Raw genomic sequence first — 15,466 nt, forward strand, 5'->3', positions numbered from 1 at the left:
CTCTGGTGCCTCCTTGATTGACTTAATAGTTGATCTTCTGAATTCTTTTTTTCTGGCAATTCAGAGATTTTGTCTTGGTTTGGATCCACTGTTGGTGAGCTAGTGTGATCTTTTGGGGTGTTAAAAAACCTTGTTTTGTCATATTATCAGAATTATTTTTCTGGTTCCTTCTCATTTGGGTAGAGTATGTGAGGGAAGATCTAGGACTCAAGGGCTGCTGTTCAGATTCTTTTGTACCACGGGTTGCTCCTTTGGTGTGGTGCTCTCCCCTTTTCCCTAAGGATGGTGCGTCCTGAGAGCCAAACTGCAGTGATTGTTATTTCTCTTCTAGATCTAGTCACCCAGCAGAGCTACTGGGCTCTAGGCTGATGCTGGGGAGTGTCTGCAAAAAGTCCTGAGATGTGATTCATCTTCAGGTCTTTGAGCCATGGATACCAGCACCTGCTCAAGTGGAGGTAGCAGGAGAGTGAAGTGGACCCTGTGAGGGTCCTTGGTTGTATTTTTGTTAAGTGCACTGGTTTTGTGTTGGTTGGCCTTTACTTTCTGTAAAGTTTCCCCATAAAACACTGACCAGTTTAACTTCAGTTGCTTTCTGGAGTGTGAGCCACTGCCCGACAGGAGTGAGAATTTATTCTCCAATCTCACCAGCAGGGTGCAGTAGGGAGAAAAGTTGCCCTATAATTTCTTGGAGTACAGAACACATACAGATATGGTTTGGTTCTGTACCACTGCTTACCTTTCAGGGCCCCTGTGGTTTGAGTAAGCTTTGGGGGCACAAACTAAAAGTTAACACCAAGAGTATTGCTTGCATGGGTAAATATTACTAAAAGTCAACATACAAGTGAACTTGTAGAGCGTATTTTTTATTTGGGAACTACCTGAAATACACAGAAAACGATGCCACCACTTGAACAATCCAAGGACTTCAAATGTTTTCTAAAATCCTCCCTACCCAAGTATCCCCAAAACATGCAAACTTTGATCTGAATTTCCTAACATTTCCTCATTTTTCGTTTGTTTTTGTTTTGTTTTTTTTGAGACAGAGTCTTACTCTGGAGTGCAGAGGCGAGATCTCGGCTGACTGCAACCTTTGCCTCCCAGGTTCAAGCAATTCTGCCTCCGCCTCCCTGAGTAGCTGGGGTTACAGACACGTGCCACCATGCCCAGCTAAGTTTTGTATTTTTAGTAGAGATGGGGTTTCACCATGTTGGCCAGGCTGGTCTCTAACTCCCGACATCATGATCCACCCGCCTCGGCCTCGGCCTCCCAAAGTGCTGGGATTATAGGGGTGAGCCACCACGACCGGCCGTCCTCATTTTTCTATAAATAATTTTAGATAGTAGGGTAAATGGAGCTCTTATCTACAGGAATTTGAAAAGCTCATATTGAGAAATGTTTTCCCAGGCAAATTTCTAACGCAGCTATTCCTCTACTTTTGAAATGTCCATCCTTCAGCTCAAAAGAAAGCCCCCTGCAATTTAGATTCTTTAAAAAAAAAAAAAATTAAACCGGAAAGGGATAGTTTTAGCTTGTTCCACATGAAATCTTGCTGATAAGCAAGTTCAACTACATTTCTATCCAAAAGAGTTCCTTTAAAAAGTCTGACTTACAGCCAGGCACAGTGGCTCATGCCTGTAATCCCAACACTTTGGGAGGCCGAGGCGGGCGGATCCCCTGAGGTCAGGAGTTTGAGATGAGCCTGGCCAACATGGTGAAACCCCATCTCTACTAAAAATAAAAAATTAGCCGAGCGTAATGGTGCACATCTGTAATCCCAGCTACTTGGGAGGCCAAGGCAGGAGAATCGCTTGAACCCAGAAGGCAGAGGTTGCAGTGAGCCAAGATCATGCCATTGCACTCGTGTCTGGGCCACAGAGCAAAACTACGTCTCCAAAAAAACAAACAAAAAAAGTCTTACTTACAATAGTAATTCCTGTTTCCATTTGTTCATGCAAATCTCAAACAATAAACCTGCTCTTGTCAAGTTGCAGCTAATCTCCAGTTTATTTTACGGTACATAGTTGTATATTTAAATTTTCTTAATATTGTGAACATCTCAACCCATCTGAAATGACTATTGTCTTCTGATGGTGAAAGCTTCACAGAAAAGCTTGCCACGTCATGCTGTCATCACTCATTCCCACAACACCACACTCTCCTCCCTCTTGTGTTTCTGACTAGACATTGCTTTCTGGACGTTTCTAAGGAAGCACAGGCCCAGCTTCTAATTTGGCCAAAGGGTTTTAAAGACTAAATTCTAGCATTTTCTGAATGCTTCACAGTAGATGTTCCAGAAGACATTAATAATAAATGAATACAATAAGCATTCCAAATGATATTCTAAAATGAGTACTTTCTGGCCGGACACAGTGACTCATGCCTATAATCCCAGCAGTTTGGGAGGCCAAGGCAGACAGATCACTTGAGGTCAGGTGTTGGAGACCAGCCTGGCCAACATGGTGAAACCCTGTCTCCACTAAAAATACAAAAATTAGCCGGGCATAGTGGTGCGTGCCTGTAATCCCAGCTACTCAGGAGCTGAGGCAGGAGAATGGCTAGAACCCAGGAGGCGGAGGTTGCAGTGAGCTGAGATCGTGCCACTGCACTGTAGCCTGGGCAACAGAGCAAGGCTCTGTCTCAAAAATAAAAAATAAAATGAGTACTTTCTGTGCTTAAAACTATCAGCTAAACTGTTTCATCAAAAGACCCCACTAATCAGGAAAACTGATGCCACAGATACCAAAATTGATCAGTGGAAAACATTGGTTTATACCTCTACTTTTTGTAGAAGTGCACATTTTGATAATTTGTATGAAAGACACTAAGATACATGAAGCACTGTGTAAGTTTGGCAGACATTAATATACTAATTTCAGAGGCGGTAAACCTATGAACCCTCAATGTTCTAGTTTGCTCTTGAAAATCACACTATTTCAAAGCTCAGTAATGTGGATAGATTTTTATTCAGAAATCCTTTCATATTCACTAACTGCAATTAAAAGTTTAAAATTACATGGCTCTTAGGAACGATGTCAAACATGCAACATTTTAAGAGTGATAGATTAAACAGTAATTTTGCCCTCAGAAGTTTACTTATCAAATTATTACAACAGGAACACAAATAGACCATATATTACTCTTTAATTAGATTTGTTTTACAATATGTTCTTGTCAATGAGCTACGTTAAACTGTTTAAACCTGATAGAAAAGCATTTTCACAAAAACGTACCATGGGGAGGGAGGGGGAAGGGAAGAAGCACTTTTTCTAGAGATGGGAAATAGTCCCAGCAAAAAATTCTTACTCCTTTCTTCTAAGGAGCTCGTTCTGAATATTTTCACTTAGTTCTATTGTTCTTTAAACAGGACTTTAAAAAGAATTTTGTATTTACAAAATTTACATTTTGTTGCTACAAAATGTAATTTACGTTGTAAAATAAAAATGTAAAATTTTAATTTTGTTCCTACATGAGAAGTATGCATACTTTCGATTAGTTTTCATTAATATCTTCTGAGTTTCCTCTTAGGTGGCTGGTTTCTGAGTAAGGCAGAGTTAGGCTGGTGCACACGCTATTTAGGAAGTCCTGTCTTGTGGCTGACAACATACTTGTGCTCAAAGAAGTGAGTTAAGGAGTGACATGGGAAATGATGCCTAGAATAGTGTAATTTAGGAAACAGCCCTAGATTTGATATTTTGGAAGCTTTTCATTTTAAGAAGAGACCCCAAAAAGAAGGAAAAAGGAAAGGGTTCCTCCACTAAATATTCCATTCATCCTACTCAACGGTCATTCTGACGAGGCCATCTTAATCTGGGCCAGAGATGACACTCTCCCCCTGTAACTCAGCCTGGTTCTGTCTATCGGGATGTGCCTCAACGGGATGGGTGAGGGGGCACTAAACAGCTAACACCTACCAGGGAATTAAGGAGCTAAAATGCAAGTACCTCTTGAATACCATAGCAATCTCTGTGCACAAATTTGGACTGTACTTTGTGGGAGAAGAGGTGAAAACTATTATTAACTATTCCCTTCCTTCAACCAAAAGGAAAAATACGCCTCTTCAAGGCTTCTTTTAATGATACTATAATGCTGAATTTATTTATGAAAAAGAAACAATACAGGTTTAGATGGGAAAAACCCCAAGGAAACAGAGTAAGTCACTGGCTGTGAGAGGACTTGAATTCCCTGGGGACAGTGCTGTGGGGTCAGCCCCCATACTCCAAGCCCCTGCTCTCCATCCCAGCACCTCAGTCTGAGTATAGATAATACTGCATTTTTGTAAAGACGAAGCCTTCCTGCATTTACCATCACACTCCCCCTACTCTTGTCCTAGTCATCTTACATACTCTTAGTCCTTAATCTCTCCCAAAACACTTCTCAGGGCCCATTGTTACTGTGCCATCTACAAAACAACACATACATTAAAACTCAGATACGTTTTTCACAAAAAAAAGTGCTTAAAACCACCCTAGGCAATTGTTTTTCACTTCATTTTCAACCAGTAAAATCAAATTCATTTAGATTTATGAGTAATACTGAAAAAATAATGTTTATTCTCTTACATTTTAAATAATGTGCCTTCATCCCCAACTTTACATTAACTGACTCATTTCAGTATCTAAATGAGTTGAGCTCTCATTTGAAAAATGGAGAAGGTACAACTATATAGAATTTTTAGGATAAAAAATGCTCTGGATAGAAAAATCCTTTTGATGTTTCAAAATAACACTTATAGATTCTCAGTATAGTTTTCAGTTTGGTAACTAAACCATTAAGTAACCAAGGTTTTCAAAAAATTACAAAAGATAATAACATGATTTTTAAATACAAAGTTATATAGGAGCCACTCATATCTGTGGATCATCCCTACACAAAGTTGCTTCTCACTAGAAAATCCCTAAATATCATAAAATAAAACTCCATTATCAAAAATTAGTTTAAGATAGAAATCTATGTGCTTTAATGATTGCCAGAATTGCCCAGCATAGCTTCAGTAAAATAGAGCATTGTCTAGAAAATACAATCTCCAAAATGTGTGCAAGTACTGCAAACTGGACAGACCAGGGCAGGGCAAGGCCCTTGAAACCAAGTCCTCCTCGAGCACCTTTCCCAGGTTAGAAACCCGTCTTCAGCCTGTGCTTCGCACATTTCCTTCAGTGCGCCGCCATTCAGACTGCACCATTTACGTCCCAGTGCCACGCTGCGTGGATCAAGTGTCAAGGGGGGAAAGTATGAGTTAGGCAAGCGCTTTTTTTTAAAGCTGTAAACGCTTCACATGACTGGCCCCGTAAGAAATCTGGGAGCTTAGATGAGCCTGGAGCTTTTCAGGAACTGGATGAGGACTCTGTACACAAACGTGTACTGGCAGAGAGTCTGCACCAGCATCATTCTCTGTTGCCTCAGCATGTCCAGTACTCTCGGGATGTCCAGTACCTAGGTTGAGAGAAATGGTAATGAAGATAATGCGTTCCCCTTGGGAGAGAGAAAGGATGGGAGGACACTAGTGTCCTGGCAGAAACCTGGTTAGGAGATGCACACAGTCTCTTTTCCACCTTAGCATCTTCTAGAAATAAGCCATGATTGCCTACTTCTGATTTTCGGATTAGTTTTAACTATAAATAGAATGTCCATGCAGACTATTTCTTCAACATTCCCTGGGTATAGCTCACTGACTCTGTATGGTTGGACATAATTACCATATCTCACTAAATACCAAGATTCTACAAAAACATAGTGTGCTATCAATATCTAGCTATTTCCCTCAAGGGCTCTGGGCAGCATGAATCATCCTTGAAATGTAAACAGAAAAAAGAGTTCTGAGCTCAAACTTGAAAAACCTTGGGCAAGTAAAACAAAATTAAACAGCTTTATTTATCGTATGACTTCTCAGTCTTTAATATGCTAATTAGTACTGAGACTCTCCAAGAAGACACAGCCTTTTGCAGGAAACATTAGTAACATCTTGAGGCCACCAGAGTCCAAGGAAATGTGCGCAAAAAGAGCTATTAGGTCACTACGTCCCTCTCTTCCCCAGCCTTATTTCCACCCAAAAAGGCCAGGCGATCATAAGTGCCATCACCTCATTGTGTTCCAGGCAGGCGATCATGATCTCCGACAAAATAACCACGCCAGTCCTTCCTACCCCAGCACTGCAGTGGACCAACAACGGAGGGTTTGGGCTTTGGGGATCACTTGTGCTATTTGTATGGCGTCGAACAGACTGGATCTCTTCAAGATACGCTGTGGAAAATCAAAGAAATAGAAAAATACTCAAGGATCAAGGCGTATCACATTGACGACTCAATCTTCATATTCTCTCCACTGATTAACAGGACTGCAGATAAAGAGCACTGGGTACCAGTGAACCAAACCCAACCACCAAGGGACAGTGTGACCCTGAGCAAGTCACTACCTCTGCCCACTTTCTGGTCTACAAAATGAAATGGGGGAGATACTCAGTCAGTTGTGGCATTCTACTCACTACCAAATCATAATTTATAAACCTCTTATTAACCCTCCCCAAAACACTTGTAGTCTTTATGTTAAAACAAGTCCAAAGCTTGTATGAGAGAACATAAAGGAAATATTTCAGAAACATAAATGTTCCTCTCTGTTTAACAGCTCCAGAGGCAGCTGTCCTGGGAATAAACTTAAAGTCACTCACATAAAAATCCCTTGAGGTCTTCTGGACAGCCATGCTCAGGCCAGTCTGTGTATTGGAGGTGCCAGACGGTCCTCTCTTGCCCGGTGAGGAGGTGCTTCATCTTCAGGCCTGTGGTGGCATAGCAGCCAGAGTCTGTGCGGAAGCGGGTCGTGATCTTAAACCTTCCATAGGTGACCGTGTTGTGCCTGGAACCAAGTCGTGGCCAATACCTAAAGCTCTTCTCCCTTCCACCCTCCTGTTAAAGACGAGCACGGTTAAATGACTCGAGGTCCGGCAATGGATGCCCTTCTCACACAGATGGCACATCTGAAACAGAACCACAACCCTACCCTGCCTTTTTCTCCACAGGTCAGGATTCTAGATGATTAACATTAACTGTTCTTCAGAGGCTGAGAAAATCACTTAAGAGAAAGGAATACCTACCTCTTCTGCTGTCACCATTGCTATAATTGCAATTCCCTGTTCCCATACCATCTGCCAAAAATCTTGACAGGTATTCTGTAATGGTCCCTGTGTGGCAATATAATCCCATTCAATTCCACTGACAGAGACCTGGGATTAGAAAAGGTTAAAAAAAATTGACACGTGTGTATAATATACATAGGTATGTATGCATACATTCATGGTAGTACTAAAAAAGTTGTTTTAAAAAGTAAAAAAGTAGTAAACTGGATTATTCAGCAGAATACGGAAAGACTTTTCATCTTTTCCCTTGTGAATACAATTTGCATTACTGACATTTTTATAAACTTAGGTACTGTGAATATACATAGTATCTATGCAACCTGCTTAACCTTGCTGAATCTCAGTTCTCATTTATAAAATAAAAATGCTGCTTACCCTCATAGGGTCGTTGTGAGGACTGAGTCAGTATCTATGGTACCTGGTATATAACTCAATAAGTAGCTATTATTACAGCCACGGTTCCTCTTCTTTAAAAAAAAAAAAAAAAAAACTTCCTACTTAAGATAGTCTCACCTCTGAACTTCTGAGTCAAGGTCACTCTCCACAATAATATTAAGTTTCCACTTAAGATTTAACTTCCTTGAGAGCAGTCTAATACAACAGTAATTACTAGATTTATAGTTAAGAGACCTGGGTTAAATCTTGGCTTCACCAATGTTGAGTGATGACAATAACTGTCTCCAAACGCTCACTAAATGTGAAACCCAATGCCAAGCCTTGTGCCACATGCACTCTCACTCAGGGCTGCCAGTCCCCTAGTCACTCCTCCACATCGTCTCACTGAGCACCCAGTGGCTGCCACTGTGGATGAGCAGCAGATTATAACAGTGAATAAGTGCTAGGGAAGAGGAGGGGGCTAGTGAGAAGCCGGCAGGGTAGGTGTCATCATTTATTTATTTCCATATAACTGAGATGAGGTCCCACAACACAGCTTATAAAGTGAGGTCCCACCTCATTTTAGATCTAGGAGTCAGACCCAGGTCTATCAAATTCTTTCCTCTATTCTGCAAGTGGCTGCTGAAGATTTTGAAGTATCACTACAGAACTACAGTGTCATTCACTCTTACCCATCTAGTCATAAGAGACTGGATGAGTTATTTCGAAGAAATGCTCGGTTTTTAAGTAAAGTATGCTGGTATTATATTTAAAAATAAAATAGTATGTGCATAGATTCCCAAAAGCCATCAAGGGGTACTGGCATTCACAGGCAGACTTTCAGGCTCCAGAAAGCCTTGGTGTCAGCTTGTTCCCTTCTCAAAAATAATACTTGCAAACTAAAGAAAAAAAAATACCACCTGTCCACACTTACTCCTTCACTCACCATGAGATTTCTCCTTCCCAAAATAAAGAATTGAATGTGGCCAGCATGAACAAAGGGTACAATGAGGAAGAGGGAACATCTGGCTTTATTCCAGCATGTGTTGTGAATCATCATTTTGTCCATTTTCATGGCAGTGATATTACCCCAGATAAGGTGCCAAAAACATACACTGGGGAAGGACAGTCTCTTAAATACATGGGGTGGGAAAACTTGATATCCATAAGCAGAAAAATAAAACTAGACCCCCTATCTCTCACCATAAACATTACCCCAGTTTAATGACATTATACTGGTTCCAGGAAAAAAGCACTTCTTCAAAGAACAAAATGATACTTAAAAATTATTACAAAGAGTATGCAAAGAGAACAGATGGCACCTTTTGAAAGCTTTTGTGAACACCATCAAAAAGCCGAGACACTTCTGTTACATAAAAATGTATGTCGGTATGTGATGAGGAAAAACTAGCAATTCAGTGGCTCCTAGAAGAATTTATGAGCTAAAAAGAGGTCTTCAGATTTAGAAGGACAAAGTTCTAAAGCCAGGCAACAGAAGGTCAAGGCTGTAGGGAGCCATGATCACACCACTGCACTCCACCAGTCTGGGTGACAGAGCAAGACTCCATCTCAAAAAAGGCAAATGAAAAAAAGCCAGGCAAATAAGTGTGCCCTGAGTCCTGGTAACAGTGTTGGGGGCAGAGTGGTTTCGTACATGGAGAGACATGACTTTGGCTCTGTCTGATAGACACTTTTTACCTAGCACTGGTGTGTGGATTTCCCAGCTTGTAGTACAGTTTGTCACAAATGTTCAAAACTAGAGTGTTTATCTAAAACAATAAAATGAAAATAAATTTTAAAATATCTGCATTCTAAACAGACATGAATACAATTCTTACCATTCTTGTAATTTAACTGAAACTGCATGTGCTGTTTATTACTTGAGGCGTTCCTCTCACCTTAATATGTGATGCATTGATGTAACCAGTGTTGTTTTCTTTAGTTGGGACCAACTCCACTCTCGCATCGTCATAAGGAAGAACATCTTGGAATCGATTTCTTTCTGCATTTTCAGGGAGTCGTGCTGTTGAGCACTCCCCATCAACCAGCCGTTTCTTAAGAATTCTTTCATATTCTGTGAATACCATTCCTTGTTCTAATCGTTGTTCCAGAATTTTACACTATAAAACAGAATATGTGGAATAACATGAATACAGCCACATGTCGTGGCTACCTTTTGACTGTATATTTGGAATTTTGTTTTCTGCTTCACATCTAGCACTGTCTAATATTGAAAATTCTAGGTTGGGCACGGTGGCTCATGCCTGTAATCCCAGCACTTTGGGAGGCCAAGGAGGGAGGATCACTTGCGCCTAAGAGTTCAGGACCAGCCTGAGCAACACAGTGAGACCCCATCCCTGCAAAAAATTAAAAAATGAGCTAGGTGTGGTGGTGCATGCCTGTGGTCCCAGCTACTTGGGAGGATGAGGCAAGAGGACTGCTTGAGCCCAGGAGGTTGAGGCTGCAGTGCACCATGAGGTTCTCACTATCTCAAAAAAACCAAAACAAATAAAAACAAAAACAAAATTCTAGGTGAAAACAAAGTTAAAATTTTAACAAGCCACAACAACAAGAGTTAAAAGAACAAAAGACAATCATTTTGGTGAGAAATATAATGCAAAGTTTTGTTTAAAGTTGAAAATTGGCCTAAAGAAATTTGTTGAATTCATTTTCTCTAGATCTGTGGTCAATTTTGTGACCCCCTAATAGATGGAATTCTCCTGGGGAACAGTAAATCTAGGGGACGGATAATGAGTTCCAACATCTATGAACACGTTTTCATTTTATATCATACGATATATAAAAGACTAAAGCAGTAGGAAATATTGGAAACTACCTCCAGGATCCCGTTGTAAAGCAAATATATGCCTATTTGATTTAGATGTAATAAAACCTCTTAGAAAATACACCTCAGGCACAATAGGAAGTTTTGAAAAATTGAGAAACTACTCTCGAGATAAGCTTTCAATATAATAAAGTCAATGTCTGCTGTCTTTCCTATGTATGCTCCTGTATTTTTGTAGATTTCTTCTCACTTTAAGGCCATCAAAATCAAGACTGCCCCAAAAGGCCAGGAGAAGGTAAAAAAGAACACTGAGAAACAAACAAAAAATCAGCATTCAAACCTGAAATTATCTATAGACATTAGCTATACATTAGCCCCAATTTTGAGGCCCATATTACAAAATTCCTTAACAATCATTTATTATTAAATTGCGTTAGAAAATTCACCAAAAGCTCATGAAGGCATTTGCGTAGTATTTACCGGTTGTTCCAGAGAAGGAACAAAGTCCCGTGTGCCCCCATACGTACCCTTTCATCATTTGTTGCTCTGGTAGCCACTTCCTTTCCTTCATCAGGCAGAGGCACTCGAGATAGGGAGAGTCCATTTAGGGCAGCCAGTTTAAGAGGACCAATTTTTTTTGCATCTACTCGAGTCTTTTTCATTCCCTGTAAAAGAATTTATATGTATATATGAAATATACACAAATACAACCCCTGTGAAAAGAAATTTCAATGCACTGAAGACCAGGAACACACAAAGGGAGTGTTCTCCTTTCACAATAAACCCAGAAAGATTACACTCCTTCACACACCACTTGTTTACCAAACATTAGTAGGAAGACATTCCTTTCAAGGCCAAAGCCCTGATAAGTCTTCCAGATAGAAGGTTTTGAAACACGATTGGTTACAAAGTTCTGTTGTAATGAAAGGTGAGGCTCCAGGCAGACCACATTCCTTTTAAAACAAGACAGATGTAAAAAATCAGCTGAAGTCCAAAAAAAAAAAAAAAAAAAAAAAGCTTTAAATGCAATCACTTCACTATAATAAGCTTTTATCGTTTTTTGTTTTTGTTTTGTTTTTTTGAGACAGGGTCTCACTCTGTCACCCAGGCTGGATGGAATGCAGTGGCACCATCCTAGCTCACTGCAGCCTCAACCTCCAGTCTCAAGCAATCCCACCTGAACCTCTCGAGTACCTGGGAATACCAGCACATGCCACCATGCCCAACTAATCTCTGTGTTTTTTGCAGAGATGGGGTCTCACTATGTTGCCCAGGCTGGTCTCGAACTCCCAAACTTAAGCAATCCTCCTGTGGTGGCCTCCCAAAGTGCTCGAGATTACAGGCATGTGCCACCATGCCTGGCCAGCTTTTATAATTTTTAAAATATATAAATTCTTTAAGTCATTCTGAAAAAGTTAAATGCTTTCTGCAGCAGCCCCCTTTGTGTGTTGAAGCCCCCTCCTCATATGCTACTCTATGTTCTAGCGCGGACTTGGATGACCCGGGTTACATCACACTACCTCTCAGAACGGCTACATTTTTAAACAAGGAAAATAAAACAGAGCTAAAATCTCCATCATGACACCAGGAGGATAAGACAGAAGAGAAGGCATCAACAAAATCTTATCTCCTGAAATCAGGTGCTTCCTAAAGTTATTATTAGAGCATGATTTTCCTCTCTGAGAATAATAAGCATAAGAACGCTAAGTTGACAAGGCGCGGGGGCTCACACCTGTAATCCTAGCATTTTGGGAGGCCGAGGCGAGTGGATCATGAGGTCAGGAGATTGAGACCATCTTGGCCAACATGGTGAAACCCCATCTCTACTAAAAATACAAAAATTAGCTGGGTGTGGTGGCGCATGCCTGTAATCCCAGCTACTAGGGAGGCTGAGGCAGGAGAATGGCTTGAACCCGGGAGGCAGAGATTACAGTGAGCTGAGATCGTGCCACTGCACTCCAGCCTGGGGGCAGAGTGAGACTCAATCTCAAAAAAAAAATGCTAAGTTTCGTTGGATATACTGCACTTCCTTGGAAGACATCAATATAATGAGTAGCCCCAACTGGAAAAAAATGGTTCTGCCCTGTAAACAAAATCAGTGTTATTCCAGCTCTCTCAACCTGTAACAGGCCAGGAAGCCCCATGATAATGGCGCAAGAACAGAGGGAAAAGGCATCTTGGTAAGAGGGGAAAAAATCCTAAAAGATTGCTGCTGTAATTGGAGACTATGATTGGTACCTAACTCAAAAAGCTAAGTGGATTAATTTTTAATTTTATAATTCATATTTGATAATGAGCTCCCCACATAATGCAGTCTAGACTAGAAACAGCAGAGGCCTGGGTTCACATCTGGCCTCTAACTGACCAACTTCTTTCAGGCAAGTCACTTTTCCTCTGTAAGCCTCACCTAGACAGAAAGAGACAGATACACTCAGACACAGGCATACATACTAAAAAGTTCCTGCTTAGGCTGAAATTTAATGGTTCTAACGTGCAGAAAACAGTGATGTGCTGGTAATATTTAACAACTGGCTCTTAGAAGGAAGTTTTGATTGGTGTTTGCCCATATCCATGGTGTAAATACTCCCATCATAGCCAATTTCAAACTGTTAATGTCACATCAATTGGCTCACAAGATTCCTGAAAATTTAAGTCGGCTCTTGCCAGCCAATATGAGCTAGCTCCCGCACTTCTCTGCCTGAAAATGACTCAAAATATCCCACACTGGGACACGCTGGATAAAGTTGATTGGCTGTGAGGTCAGTTCAAAGCCAGTAATGGAAGAATGTTGTATGTAGTCAAAACTAGCCTTGAATATGCCTTAATTAGCCCTTAGAATATAAGCATAGGATTTTAATGCATACCCTGCACAGTGATTTCTTATGTGAGAACCACTGCACTAAAGGGTACAACAAAAAGAAAACCTTTATGTAGATGTATGAGCACCCAAACCAGTCTGCCTTTAAGATAACAATCAGGTCACTGGAGGTGGAGATGGGTGGAGAATTCTAAAATCATTCCTACTTGTCTGCAGTTTATTTCACTGTTTTTAATACTAAACCTCCATAACCTTAATTCACATTAGAAAATTTGTTGTAACCATTAAGATAACGGCAACCCCATGTTACTATGAAAGGTCAGAAGAGACAACAGGGGATTGGCCTCTTCCACTCTTGAAAACCATTAAGTTAAATGTATGATGCCACCTCACAGTAATGTTAATATTGACTAAGCTCTTTCAATGTGCCAGAACCTCATTTTATTCCCCCAACAATTCTCTGGGGTCCTCTCATTTACAAATGTAAAAACTGAGTCACAGAGAGATTAAATAGCTTGTCTGAGGCCACATGTCTGCCTCTTTTACAAGGTCATCAGTGTCAAAATAAATAAATGCAAATCTTTGGTTAAAATCAATTATGCTGAATCATATAATTCAGGAGGCATTTTTTCATGCCTAACTGCATGTGGGACATAATGCCATGAAGCAGGCAGAGCAGGGATGACCGTCCTCGTGATCTGAGGTTATCTGATGTGGTAGCTGAGGTTCTGACACATGAAGGGTCCTGACCGTGTCACCACGAACTAACAAATGGCAGGCTCTAGACTTGGCCCCAAGGTTCTTAACTCGTAGGACCTTTGCTCTTTCCTGTGACCACAGTTGCCATACCCATTCTTTAAGTAGAATCCTTTAAGCAAAAAGGACCAAAACCATAACTCACATAATTTTACTAATATTGTGGTCTTAAAAGTCAATGGGAGAGAAAAGTTCTTTTAAGAGAACCAAACTGATCAACATCCTCAGATTTAACTGAACGTACCAGACCCCATTCAAAACATACAGGGATAAAATAGGCCTGAGTACTTAGCTGTACTCAAATAGCATTTGGGGAAAGTACTTGAGTCACCATAAAAACAGACAGTTCTTAATGCAATGGGAAGGGTGTGAAGTATAAAAGGACTCTGTCCACCTGGCTCCGGGATTCAGGTAGAGTTACTTTGGAAAATCTACCCACATCTTATCCCTGAATCACTGCTCCCTACACTCTTAAATCTGTGTCCGCTGAAGGCATTGGCCTTTACTGTTCAGGTACGTGAGTTATGTTATACACTTGTGAAAAACTTAAAAATCAACTTAAAATTCAAACCCAAAACTTATTAAAAGAAAGCAAATTTAGGCCAGGTGTGGTGGCTCACACCTGTAATCCCAGCACTTTGGGAGGCTGAGGCAGGCAGATCACGAGGTCAGGAGATGGAGACCATCCTGGCTAACACGGTGAAACCCCGTCTCTACTAAAAATAAAAAAAATTAGCCATGTGTGGTGGCAGGGGCCTGTAGTCCCAGCTACTCGTGAGGCTGAGGCAAGGGAAGTGCTTGAACCCGGGAGGCAGAGGAGGCAGTGAGGCGAGATGGCACCACTGCACTCCAGCCTGGGCAACAGAGCAAGACTCTTCTCAAAAGAAAAAAAAAAGCAAATTTAAATCCATGGTACTTTTTTTGTTAAGTAGGTTTTTGTACATTAATCTCTTTCATAAGCACTATAATAGTGTGGGTTTTTTCCTGTTTAGCAAGATGTTTGCAGCATCTTAAAGGATCTCATACACTAGGCCAGAACCACACTTGAAATGAGCCCTCCTGTCTGAGTTTGCAATTTAGCAGCGATGGGGGTAGGAGAACCCTAGTTGCCAGGACACTGGAAGCCAATGGGAGATAGGATGGAGGCCCTAATTAAGTTAGCCTGACTCAAGTGCAGGGCATGAGGAGTGGAGATGTGGGCCAGAAAAAGCTGGAAGCCTGAGCACTGCAACAAAATAACTTCGGGTGGACACACTTCATCACAAGGCCACAAATGCTTAGTCCCAGGTTGAGGACTGAGTTTAAAAGTTTCAGTGAAAGACAGACTAGCAAGGCTTCAACAAATAATTATGACTTAACAGAATATATACAGTATACTTCAATGCAGAACATACATTGACAATGTAGATGATAACAGAACGGGCTGCTAAGTATGGGTTTAAACTTCCAGTTCAGTCCTCACTAGTCATGTGACCTTGAAAAGTTAGTTAATATCTAAGTCTGTTTCTTCAACTGTAAAACAGGCATAACAAAAGGCTTACTGTAAATAGACCAGAAAAGTAGAGGAAACGCTTGGCCCATGGTAAATGCTCCAAGGATGGCAGCT

General features: G+C 40.9%; 1 protein-coding gene across 2 annotated transcripts in view; it reads right to left on the bottom strand.

The window, feature by feature from the left end:
• Positions 1 to 2,944: 2,944 nt before the first annotated feature.
• The window catches only part of PTPN21 (protein tyrosine phosphatase non-receptor type 21), an 88,587-nt gene continuing 76,065 nt past the window's right edge, over positions 2,945 to 15,466 (bottom strand). The window contains exons 13-18 of one of the 2 annotated variants that reach the window (XM_010384113.2): positions 10,814 to 10,951; positions 9,400 to 9,621; positions 7,085 to 7,213; positions 6,662 to 6,896; positions 6,077 to 6,237; positions 2,945 to 5,430 (exon numbers count right to left, since the gene is read on the bottom strand). In XM_010384113.2, the coding sequence (XP_010382415.2) occupies positions 5,302 to 5,430; positions 6,077 to 6,237; positions 6,662 to 6,896; positions 7,085 to 7,213; positions 9,400 to 9,621; positions 10,814 to 10,951 (1,014 nt within the window). In that variant the 3' untranslated portion in view covers positions 2,945 to 5,301. The remainder of the gene's footprint in view (positions 5,431 to 6,076; positions 6,238 to 6,661; positions 6,897 to 7,084; positions 7,214 to 9,399; positions 9,622 to 10,813; positions 10,952 to 15,466) is intronic. The other variant, XM_030931307.1, reaches the window with a different exon arrangement.

Source organism: Rhinopithecus roxellana, chromosome 5 (assembly GCF_007565055.1).
Source record: "Rhinopithecus roxellana isolate Shanxi Qingling chromosome 5, ASM756505v1, whole genome shotgun sequence".
Lineage (NCBI taxonomy): Eukaryota > Metazoa > Chordata > Mammalia > Primates > Cercopithecidae > Rhinopithecus > Rhinopithecus roxellana.